The following is a 12,869-nucleotide window of genomic DNA, read 5'->3' as shown; positions in this document are numbered from 1 at the left end:
ATAAAATTAATTGCACTTTAATTTCTATCTAATTAATAACTGTTTATGCTATTTTTGTTGATAACTTGTTGCCCCATGCATTTTTTACCATGACCAATGGAAATTGAGCACATTGAAAGCTCATTTATGCATGCATACTTGTCACATAGAAAATTTAAACTACAAGACCTTTTACATGTGCTTACTATATCGAAAAACTCAGTGAGCGTGGCCAAATTTATTTTAGACAATGGTATATTTTTTGAGTTCTGACTTCACTTGTGCAATGTCAAATGTCAGATCTCAAAGAAGATCCTACTTCAAGGATTGCTTAAAGAGGGACTTTACAAGTTTGATGGTATTCATAGTTGACCAATATTAAAGTCTATAACCCCAAATCCAACAAATACACAAGTCATAAGAAAATAGCCTGTTTCAATGCACAAGTAAACAAAATCAATTAATTTCTTACTCTTGAATAATGGCGCTGCTGCTACTGCCAGTGCCAAAAGCACAACCACTGCTACAATTTCTCCCTCATCTACAAATGAACCAATTGATTTAGCATGTTCAAATAGCAAAGCGTTGAATAACAATGTTACTTTTTTAGTAAGCATGTTGAAGAAGTAAAGTCAAACAGAGATTCAGTCACACTTAAAGAGGCCGAAACTCAGCTCCCTCAATCTGTAACTAGTCCAGCCTTAACTGTTGTGGCCAACTTTATTTGTAAGGCCGTCATCAACACAAGCCAACTCTGGCATAAAAAGTTAGGTCACCCAGCTAATAAGATAGTTACTATGGTTATAAAACAATGTAATGTACCATGTTCAGATATATCAACATACTAGTTATGATCTTTCTTTGTGCAATGCTCACTGCATTAGTAAAATTCACCAACTCCCTTACCCTGACTCGAATACTAATTATGCACCTTTGGATCTTGTTTTCTCTGATATTTAGGGGGCAAGCACCCTTGTACAGCAAGTCAGATTTTAGATACTACATATGCTTCATTGATGCAAGCACCAGATACACCTACACATTTCTCTTCAAAACTAAGAGCCAAGCGTTTGAAGCGTTTATGCAATACAAGACAGCCATTGAATTCAAAACTAGACTAAAAATCAAAGATATACAAAGAGACAATGGTGGTGAATATCTATCCACAATGTTCACACAATTTCTAAAAACCAATGGTATACAACACATGCTAACTTGTCCATATACTCACCAGCAAAATGGTCTAGTGAAACGCAAACACCGTCACATTACAGAAACCTCCCTGACATTACTAGCCCAAGCCAACCTATCATTCTAGCAAAATGGTTTAGTGGAACACAAACACCGCCATTTCACAGAAACCTCCACGACATTGCTAGCTCAAGCCAACCTACCATTAACCTTTTGGGATGAAGCAACCATCATAGCCACCTATTTTATCAACCATTTACCCACCCAAATCCTTCAAAACCAATCTCCCCTTGAAGCCCTTACCAACACCATCCCGGACTACCACTTTTTAAATCCTTTTGGATGCACTGCTTACCCCCTTCTCAGACTTTTTAACTCTCACAAGTTTGACCATCAGTCCCAAAAATCTGTGTTTATTGGCTACGCTCTAAACCACCGAGGCTACAAGTGCCTTCTCCCAACGGTAAAGAAGTGATCTCTAGAAATATAATCTTTAATGAATATTTGTTCCCATTCAACCAACTTTTTTCTTCCCCAAATCAGTCTCAGCCTGTGCCTCATACCCTCACCTCCAACCTAGTTGCACCTCCTTACCCAACCTTTCCACCTTTACTCTCAACTAACCCACCCCTAGGGCACAACCCACACCTCAGGGACCTCAGCAGCAACTTCTACAGAGAGTCACATTAACAGCACCCTCCCTATAGCAGTCTCACACCCCAATCCAACCAGCCACCTCCCTCCCTCCCTACACTTACGCCCCACCCTGCATTGCATATATTAAATGGCACTTCCAATGTTTTCAATTCCATACATGAACGATTATCTATCGTACCTTGTTATGTGTCTGTTGATCTTGATCATATAACTACTAATCTCTCTTTCCTTGTAGCTCCCCCCATCTGCAGGCCCCCCTCGAATTGAAGCAGTTCTCCTTGTCCTACCAGCACTGACCAGAAATCATCATGTTATGCAAACAAGAAGCAAATCACAGATAACAAAGCCCAGAATCTATGTAGCAGTAGATCAAGGGGTTGACACTGACCTCGCTCAAACCTTTTCTCAAACAGTGGGGCAAGCCTTGACCAATGACCATTGAAAGAGGGCAATGCTAGAAGAATATGAGGCACTCATAAAAAACAACACCTGGACCCTAGTGCCAAAACTGCTTCCCAGCACAACACCCATTATTGACAACAAGTGGGTCTTTCGGATCAAAAGACACCTGAATGGTACAATTAAAAAATACAAAGCGCACCTCGTAGCAAAGGTCTTTCACCAGAAGGAAGGCGTCAATTTTTATTAAGTGTTCAACGCTGTGGTGAGACCTCCAATTGTAAGAGTGATACTCAGTTTAGCCCTAGCTAGAGGCTGAAAGATATGCAATTTGACTTCAATAATGTGTTCTTAAATGGAGACCTCGAAGAAATGGTGTTCATGGCTCAACCAAAAGGATTCGTCTCATCTGCCACCCCCATCGTATTTGCAAGCTTCAGAGGTCCCTCTATGGACTAAAGCAAGCTCCCAAGGCTTGGTTTACCAAGCTAAAACTCACTCTCAACAAATTTGGCTTCAGTAACACTCGTTCAGACACATCCCTATTCACGAAATTAACCTCAACCTCTTCCACCTATGTTCTTATGTATGTGGATGACATCCTTGTGATAAGTAGCTCTCAGTCAGAAATTGCAACTTTTATCAGTCAACTACACTCAGTATTCTCACTGAAAGACTTAGGGAAAATGAGTTACTTCCTGAAAATTAAAGCGGTAAATAGCAGTGATAATGTGGTGACTTTATGGCAAACAAAGTATATCAAAGACCTGCTAGTTAAAGCTGGAATGCAAGATGCAAAGGCAATGCCCACACCAATGGTCTCGAGTCTAAAACTCTCAGCTCATAGTGGAGAGACTATTCAAAATCCAGCCCTTTACAAATCAATAGTAGGCGGGCTTCAATATGCAACAATTACCAGGCCAAAAATTTTATATGCAGTCAATAAGTTATCCAGTATTCCAGTTAATGCACCAACCTTTAGAGAGTCACTAGAAAGCAGTAAAGCAGGTCTTCAAGTACCTGGCAGGCACCTCACATCACGAATTGAAGTTCTAAAAGTCGGATGAAAGTCAAATTTATGCATTCACATACTCAATTTGGGGAAGTGATATGGATGGTAGAAAATTCACAAATGGGTTATGTGTCTTTTATGGTCCAAATTTGGTCTCATGGTCAAGTCGTAAGCAACATGTAGTGTCAAAGAGTTCCATCGAAACAGAGTACAGAAGAGTGGCTGTTGGACTCACTGAAGTAATATGGCTCCAAAATATACTCTATGAGATGAGGATATCCTGCATTGCAAAATCGAATGTGTATTGTGATGGCCAAAGTGTTGTGTTACTGGCTGTCAATCCTGTCCTCCAGAACAAAAACAAACATTTTGAGCTCAATCTCCACTTTGTCAGAGACTATGTCTCTAAAAAGAGAGTCAATATAATTTACATCCCAACTCAGGATCAAGTAGCTAACTGCCTCACCAAATTCCTATATAGCCCTAGTTTTCTCAAGTGTAAGATGAAGATAAAATTTGTAGACAAAAGCGGTAGTGGGAGTCAAGCACTTCGTAGCTCGAGTAACAGGGTTGATGACAAGTATGTTGAAGAAGTAAAGTCCATAGGTCAATCTCAGGAGACCCAGCAATAAGGCTAATGTTAGGCATGTTGAAGAAGAAATGCCCAATCAGCTGTAGTTAATTAACCATTGTCTAGTTAGCTTAGCCAACCAGAAGATGTAACACTCTAACTTTTAGCACGTCATGATCGTACCAAAAGTAAGGCGTTACTAACCTGTTCTCCCTATTTACTATTTAATATTGAGCCTTTAGGTCGATATCGCATTTCAGTTTATAAGAAAATACCAGAAAATTATTTGTAGTAATTAAAATCACACAATTATTAATAATAATAAATGCTATACCAATGAATTCAATATAGAGCTCAAATACAATACCTATCCCTCTGGATAAAATAAAACTTAAAGCAACAAGGGCGAGGGAACCCTATAAAAACAACAGGAATCACAAGTAAATCTACTAATCGTCTGCAGCTTCTTACTGAATCTCCGAACCTGTGTCTCTGAAAGGGTGGAAGATTTGGGGTGAGAACAAACCACACGTTCTCAGTAGGGAATAGGAATGCCGTAAAAGTAATGGAATAAAATGCAAATAATTAACTTTACTCAATAAAAATATATTTTTATCAAACCCTTTGAAAATACTCTTGGTTCTACTTTAGATAATTAATTACCTCCTTTTAAAATCTCTTAACTCAAAATAAAACTTAAATATAAAATTAGTCACACTTTCTGTCTCTCAGCCACATATTAATCCTCGGTCAAATGTCAACTCGTAATCACTTTAATACACTCACAAACAAGTAGTGCAAGCAAGAGATTCAATTCAATGTACAAGCAAGTCACAACAAGATAAACAATACAATCACAAAGTAATAAGACAAGCAAGCGCAATCAAATGCGAATGTGCAAACAACATGATGCATGTCTATCCCTAACGCAGGCCATGAGCTCATGTGTCGGTTGCCTACCTGCTCCCGACATTACCCGGGCACAAGTCCCAGATATGACTTTCCAGATGCATCAGTGTGCTTATAAGTCATACGGCTAGGCCGCATCAGTGTGACTTTCCAAATCAATAAGCGTACATCTAGAAAACAGTTCTCAGTGTGTGGGCGTCCCCACTTTACATTTGGCACTAAGGCCCAAACAATGTCACATCTGCTCTCCTGTGGCAGACACTTCATTAATTAATATATTCTTTAAATCCTTGTTCTCTGCTCTCCTGTGACAGAGATTCCTTTTCTTAATAAACCGAGCTCAAATCTTTACTTAAAACAAAATCTCTCCTTAAAAGATTGGGTTTAAAACATTATATTTTCCTTAATAAATCAAACTTTAAAATAGAGTAAATCTTTTCTTAACTAAATATATTTTAAATAATTTAATTTTCCAAAACCAAATCTTTTAAAAGAACTTTTCAAATAAAACCTCAGATTTTATAAAATTTTGGCAGCACTTCCCCTAAAACTCGGGGTTAGCCACCCTTTTTCGGGTCCCAACTGAACCATTTTCAACCTCTTTTCAATCAGGAAATCAAATACATACTCATCAAATTCAGTCACTTCAAACAATCATAAATTATTTACAAATACCCACTAGACTTCCATGGCATTCATAGCTTAAAAACAGTTAATTCTAAAATAAAATCCCCTACCTCCGTACGAAATCAAAACAACAGAAGCTCTGGAGAAGCTTTCTGATCGAGCTGCTGAAGGAGAAAGCATCAGAAATCGTCTATGCTTCCTAGAACTCCAGTTAGCCGAACTCAAGGGGCAGGAGAGTTATGTCACCGTCGACTTTCATCGGTCAAAAGTGACGCCAATACGTAGAGAAGAAGGATACGAATACTTTTATCGGATTAGATTTTTTATTGGATTTACGAATCTCAAAAAATTAAAACCAGAAGCTCGAATGTTCTATGGTTTCTTAATCTCTCTCCCTTACGACTTTTCCCTTTTTCTTTTCTCTCAAGTTCCATTCGGTAAAGCATAAATGAAAGAAAGCATGTGTTATTATTATATATATACATATGCATAGTAAATCAACTTCCATTTCCTTTCTTTGGTTCCTTTGAAGGCTACGTTAGGTACCTTCCAATAATAATAATAATAATAATAATAATAATAATAAATTTTGTCTAATCAAAATAATTTTTTTAAAAATTACATCTTAATATAATACAATAATTTATAAATAGTCAATTATTTAATTTATAAAAATTTGGAGTCTTACAGAAGAAACTAGAAATTTCTTTTCCTTTTGCTATAAATATTTGTATCCTATAATAAATTCAATTAGTTTTCTATTAATACAATTTTTACACTCTTTTTCTTCTCGAGAATGTTCATCTCCTCTTCATCTCGTTCTCGATTTTTATGATCTCTGTTCACCATTGTTTTGAGTCTGATACCTTTACATAAATAACATGTTGGATAAACTATGGTTTTTATTTACTAATGTTTAAAACACTAAATTTTTATTGTGTTGGATAGTGTGATGACCGATGATGCTCTCACGAAAGGAGAAGCTCAACGACGTGTAGTATGAGTCAATTTTTTTTTATATGTCTTAGCATGAGTTAGATTTGATCTTGTAGATCCTAAATTATGTTGTTAGTACAAAATTAACTCTAATCATACATACTAAAATAATATGAATAAAAAATATTTTAAAGTTTGTCTTTAAATTAATAAAATTAACAATATTATCCTCAATAAAAGACCCAAACAATATATTATGTGGCATTCAGTTTGTTGGTTTTTTCAATTGTACATCCAAATGCGCCATAATCTAAAAGGATCTAAAAAAACTAAAATTGACAAAGTTACGGAAAAGAAATGCTGCCAACGAATTTTATATAATGTTTGTTTGTACGCCATTAAATCAATAAACAAAAATTTTTAATAAAAAAGATTTTTTTTTATTTTTTAGTGTGTTTGACAAATTTTTAATAGTAAAAATAAAAGTATTAAAAAATATCTTTTTTGAGAAGTTACAATTTACATATTTTTTTAAAAGATTTTTTTCTTTTAAAAAAATATTTTTCTTATAATAAATGAACAAAAAAGTACTTTTATCTTATTTTATCTAAATATAATTAATAAATAAAAAAATCTTTTTACATGTGATATCTAAATATAAAATCACTTTTATTTTTATAAAAGATTTTTTTAAAAATATCATTTTAAAAAATATATTTTTTAAGAATGACATTCAAACAAATCCATAACAATACGTTACAATACCTATTTTATTTAAAATATAAAATATTTTATTAAAATTTTTATTTCGTTTATATAGTAAATAAAATAGATTAGATGACATAATCCGTATGTATTTGAAATATTTTATATTAATTATGTCTTATCTTGTTATAAATGAAATACATTTTTAATTACTATATTTATACTATAAATAGGATAAATAATAAAGTATAAATTTGTAAACATGGTCTAAAATGTATGTACTCGTAAATCGTAAGTAAAATATTCAAATTATTTATTTAAAAAATCTCAAAACTAAAGCAAAAATTATAGAGGAATCGAAATAAAATATGACAGGTATATAAGTATACTTTTTTTTCTTTGGTCTTGGTATATAAGTATACTTCAACTCTTTTTTTTTTTGTTTTTTTTTGTTTGACGTGACTCGTGAGAATTTTGTTTGAGAGCATGTTTTCTTGTTGTCCTAGCTAGTTGTTTGAGAATTATTTAATGGGCTTTTGCTGGGTTAGTTGTACTATTTAGATTCCAAATCGTGATGGTATAAGTCCAGTATTGTTTACCAAGAAGACCAAGAGTGTGTTTGGAAATTCGTTGGAAGAAAGGAAGCACGTTTAGGCTTTTTGAAAGCTTTAATTTTTGGTTTGGTAATTTTTTTTCATGAATGTAGAAGTGATTTTGTTACCAAAACCAACGTTTACAAGAAGCAACTATTTTTAACTTCTGCGTTTTCCTAACCAACTTTTAGCCATGGATACTAACTATTTATTTATCTTTTACCAACTTTAACTTTCATATATGTTATTATATTATTTATAAAATTCTTATTATTTATATCTAAATGAGTTATATTTTTCTATTATTTATTTTTTTTATTTTTCTTAACCCCTCGTTTTTTTGTGTCCAAAATGTCTTTGGATAGCTCTGCTGGAGGATCTCTTCATCTGAAGAAGACGCCTACAGAAGCTCAAGAGCTGATTGAAATGGTTGCAAATAACCAATTCATGTACACTTCTGAAAGAAATCCTGTGAACAATGGGACTAGTCAGAAGAAAGGAGTTCTTGAGATTGACACTCTGAATGCCCTATTGGCTCAGAATAAAATATTGACTCAACAAGTCAATATGATTTCTCAAAGTCTGTCTGGAATGCAAAATGCACCAAGCAGTACTAAAGAAGGTTCATCTGAGGAAGAAGTTTATGATCCTGAGAACCCTTCAATAGAAGAGGTAAATTACATGGGAGAACCCTCTGGAAACACCTATAATCCTTCATGGAGAAATCATCCAAATCTCTCATGGAAAGATCAACAGAGACCTCAACAAGGTTTCAACAATAATAATGGTAGAAGTGTCAATTTAGCCCAAACCTTAGGGCTAGCCCTCAACCCTCCAAAAAAATTCTAGCCCACAGCCCTAAAAATTTCAAAATGATATTTTGTAAGCCCAACCCTAATTAAGCCCTCCCAACAAAAAAGCAAAACAGGGCTGGCCCTATAAGTCCTAAAAGCCCTAAATCTAATTTCTCCTCCCTGAGACCCTGAGTCCCTGACCCGAGAAGGCAAGAACTACTTGCATTGAAACGGTGAAACTGTGAAAAGAATCAAAGGATCTGCGTTCTACTTCTGTGTTCTACCTGCGAAATCTTTGGCTGCTTCTCCTCCCTCACGTGAAATCAGAGGTAGGTTTCTTCATTTTCTATCCCTCTCTGAGTTTCTTCTTTGTTTGTTTGCAAATTGCATCACCCATTTTTCAATAATCTGCTATTTGATTCCTACATAAGCAATTGTTCTGCTTTTAAACTTGTTTAATGTGATTTTGGCAAGAGTTCATAGTGAATTGGTTTTCTGTTACTTTATTACCTCTGGCACACTTAAAGAATTTCCGAATCAAGTGTTTACTGATGACTTTTGGGTTATCATAGTTTATTTATTGACCATCACCAATGTCTATTGTACCATAGTGATTCTTGATTAAGTGTTTATTTGTAACTTGAGTATATTACATATTTAAAGTGTCAATCCTTGTTATTTTAGTCTTTTTCATTGATGTGTTTTTGAATGGCAGTGTGTTATGATTCATGATTCAAAAGTTAGACAAATGATTTTAGGACATGATTTATGATTTGACATCCTTGTTTAGTGGTTTGACAATGTCAACTTACGCCTTTTTATTCTCACTGCAGGAGTAAACAAGCTAAAGAACTCATTGAAAGCATTATATGTCTATTCCTAGATTATCAGTTTCAAGGTTTATTAGTGCTTTTGAATGATTGCATGCAAGCCATTGTCAATTACTTCACAGACCAGGAATGGCATTCAAGTTGTGAGAACATAGCAAAATTCGTTGCTTCCAGGTTGTTATTTCTTTTGGTGTCAATAATAGTAATTCAGTGATGCTATTGTTTGGCACAAATTTCTTTGGCACCACAAAACTTCCTTATATAGATAGATAACATCAACCTTGTGCTACTTCATGAATCAAAATACATAGTTATTCATCACTTATTTAATTTTTGAGAGACGAATTAATACAGAGTAGCTCAGCTAGAAAGCCTTGGATTGTGGCTGCTAGTGTTGGAGTTGTGGAGGCTTTAAAGGACCAAAGAGTGTGCATGTGTATGATAAATAATGCCATTGGTGGATCTAGATTGCATTATTTGATTCTAAGGGAGAATTTTGTAGCTTAAGCCTAATCAATTAGTGAGTCATTTTTCTTGTTCTTCATTTGTATATATAGCTATATCAACAAGTGTGATAATGGTGGAGGATGCATGGTTCATATGAAATCCTGCTTGCAAAATAATGGGGTAAAGAAAATAATATCAAGAAATTTCTTGAGATAATTTTATGTTTGATGGGATTATATGGTATCTAACACTAACATGATTAGTGCTGTGAATTACGAATGATTAAGCACTCTTAATAACTTTTAGTTACGAATGATTCCTACACTTTATTATATGTACTTATTTCTAGAATCATTCAGAAGAGTCCCATCATTTTCACCTTTCTTTTTTCACCTTTTACCCTATTTTTGTTGTCTATGGCTGTGATATTTTGTGCTGGAGTGGATGAAACAAAATTATAAATGCAGTGGACCAATATAGTTGTCATAGAAGGTAGCTTTTTTAGTCATTTCTAATGTGTATATAGTTGTCATATTAGTTTAATTTGTTGAATTTTGCAGTTGCATATGCCTATTTAGATAAGATGAATAATTAATATGAATTAATGAATGTTGTTGTTGCTATAGAATTTTAATACACATTATTTGGATATGATTAGGAAATTTATAAACATGGATGATGAAGTTGTTTCTGAGACTCCTGTTCAAGTTTCTGGTAGTGTTGATTCTGGTAAAAGATCTAATGTTTGGAGATTTTTTAAGAAGATTGGAAAAGACAGAGATGGTATTGAAAAGGCTGAATGCAATTTTTGTCATGTGAATACAAAATTGGAAAAAATCCAAAAACTAAGAATGGTTACGGGACTTCTCATCTGAGTCGTCATATAGTTTCTTGTAAATCTATACCCCTCAATATTAGATTTGATGATGATATAGAGGGTTTGCCAACTAAAATTGATCAGAATGTTCATAGAAAAAAACTCGCTCAGGCTATAGCAAAACATGATCTTGCATTTAGCTTTGTTGAGTATGAGGGTATTAGAGATTGGATTAATTACATTAGTCCAACGATTATAATGCCTTCTAGAAACACTTTAGTTTCAGATCTTCAAATGATTTATTCAACAGAAAAAGAGAAATTGAGGCAGAAGATGTCTAGGATACCTAATAGAATTTGTTTGACATCTGATGTGTGGACAGCATCTACCATTGAAGGATATATTTGTCTGACAGCTCATTTTGTTGATGAGAATTGGCGACTAGTGAGTAAGATTTTGAATTTTTGTCGAATGATTCCTCCCCATACTGGAACCGATATGGAAGCAGTCTTATTTAACTCTTTGAAGCAATGGGGTATTGATAAGAAAGTATTCTCTATTACTTTAGATAATGCTTCTGCAAATGACAACATGCAAAACATCTTAAAAACTCATCTACGTAAGCAGAATAGTTTGCTTTGCGATGGAGAATATTTTCATGTGCGTTGCTCCGCTCACATTTTAAATTTGATTGTGCAAGAAGGGTTAAAGGTGGCTGCTGGAGCTTTATTTAAAATAAGAGAGAGTGTGAAATATGTGAAAGCTTCTGATGGGAGAATGATGAAATTTAAAGATTGTGTGCAGCAAGCAGAAATTGAAGAAGGTGTTGGTCTAAAATCAGATGTTCCAACTCGATGGAATTCTACATATATGATGTTGGAAAGTGCAATTAAATTTGAAAAAGCGTTTGACATCCTTAGTGTTGTAGATGGAGCTTATAAAGATTGTCCGACAAATGAAGAATGGAGCTTAGCAAAAAAAATGTGAATTTTTAGAGCCATTTTATGAAACTACAAATCTCATTTCGGGTTCATCATATCCAACATCAAATTTGTATTTTATGCAAGTTTGGAAAATTGAATGTCTTTTGGAAGACAATCAAACTTGTGATGATGTTATTATAAACATGGCTTTCAGAATGAAGATGAAGTTTGATAAATATTGGAAGGATTATAGCACTGTCTTGGCTTTTGGGGCAATTCTTGATCCTCGATTAAAGTTAAAGTTCTTGAGGTTTTGTTACAAAAAACTAGATCCTTCAACCTTTGAATTGAAGGCAAATGAAGTATTGGAGAAATTTAAAAGGTTGTATGGAGAGTACATAAATACTTTTGGTGGTTCAACAATTTCTCAAAGTAGTAATCAATCTCCTATGTCACCTGAAGAAGGAAGGCTTACAAAGAAGAGCAAAATGGTGATGAAGGTATTTAATTTTAAATAGTATTATTTTTTTCCTATTATGTTTATTCGTTATTTAAATAATCTTTATACTACATCTTTTAGGAGTTCAGAGAATTTGACTGTGAAACCCAAACTTCCAAGGATAAAGATGAATTAGAGATTTATCTAAAAGAAGGTTTGATTCACACCAATGAAGATGATTTGAAGTATGATGTGCTGAATTTTTGGAAGATTAATGAGGATAGGTTTCCCACTCTGTCAGTTATGGCCAGAGATGTTTTAAGTATTCCCATCACTACGGTAGCATCTGAGTCTGCATTCAGTATTGGTGGACGTGTTTTAACAAAATATAGAAGTTCCACTCTTCATGCGCATGTTCAAATGCTTATTTGCACAAGGAGTTGGTTACGTGGATTTGTTCCAAATCATGATGGTAAATATTTATGCTATTTTTTTCAAATAATATTTTAAATTAAATTTCTAACTATTTTTTAATTGGTTGATTTTAGATGATGAAATTGGTGAAATTCATGAAGAAGAAGTGTCAACAGAAACGATGCATTCCCCTCAACATTCATAATTTTAGATGATGGATTTTTGTGTCAACTTTATTTTAATTTTCTAGAGACATTATTGATGGTAAATACTAGAGAGTAAGAAAAAAGGTGATGAGACAGTAAATGCTATGTTTGATTTTTTGCTATATATAGTTAAAAGTTGGATTTAATATGATCAATGTACATTATTAACATTTATTTTTTAATTTTTTTATTTTTACGCATAAAAATGATAAAGGGATAAAATAAACTAATGACTTTTAATAAGTTTTATATGTTATTGAAATAGAGAATGTAAAAAAAAAAAGGTTTAGGTAACCCATGGGTTGGCTCTAGGGCTTTTGGCCCATGAGGGCTTTTGGCCCTGAGGGCTTTTTAAAAATTTGACCCTATTAGTTAAAGGGCTTTTTATTCTTCTGGCCCTATAAAGTAGGGCCAAAGCCC

General features: G+C 33.8%; 1 protein-coding gene across 1 annotated transcript; it reads left to right on the top strand.

The window, feature by feature from the left end:
• The first annotated feature begins 11,593 nt into the window (after positions 1-11,593).
• On the top strand, positions 11,594-12,448 carry LOC140183479 (zinc finger BED domain-containing protein RICESLEEPER 3-like). Its single transcript, XM_072231922.1, has 3 exons — positions 11,594-11,890; positions 11,971-12,301; positions 12,378-12,448. The coding sequence occupies exons 1-3, from the start codon at positions 11,594-11,596 to the stop codon at positions 12,446-12,448; spliced, it is 699 nt and encodes a 232-aa protein (XP_072088023.1).
• Positions 12,449-12,869: the final 421 nt, after the last annotated feature.

The sequence above is a fragment of the Arachis hypogaea genome, chromosome 3, assembly GCF_003086295.3.
Source record: "Arachis hypogaea cultivar Tifrunner chromosome 3, arahy.Tifrunner.gnm2.J5K5, whole genome shotgun sequence".
NCBI lineage: Eukaryota > Viridiplantae > Streptophyta > Magnoliopsida > Fabales > Fabaceae > Arachis > Arachis hypogaea.
The sequence above is the reverse complement of the archived record's forward strand: the minus strand, read 5'-3'. Positions and strand labels throughout refer to the sequence as shown.

Excerpts from the sequence above, each read along its gene's own strand:
- LOC140183479 (XM_072231922.1), top strand. The coding sequence starts at position 11,594 with ATGGCTTTCAGAATGAAGATGAAGTTTGATAAATATTGGAAGGATTAT. Across the intron at positions 11,891-11,970 it reads AGAGCAAAATGGTGATGAAG|GAGTTCAGAGAATTTGACTG; the intron begins GTATTTAATTTT and ends TACATCTTTTAG. Across the intron at positions 12,302-12,377 it reads ATTTGTTCCAAATCATGATG|ATGATGAAATTGGTGAAATT; the intron begins GTAAATATTTAT and ends GGTTGATTTTAG.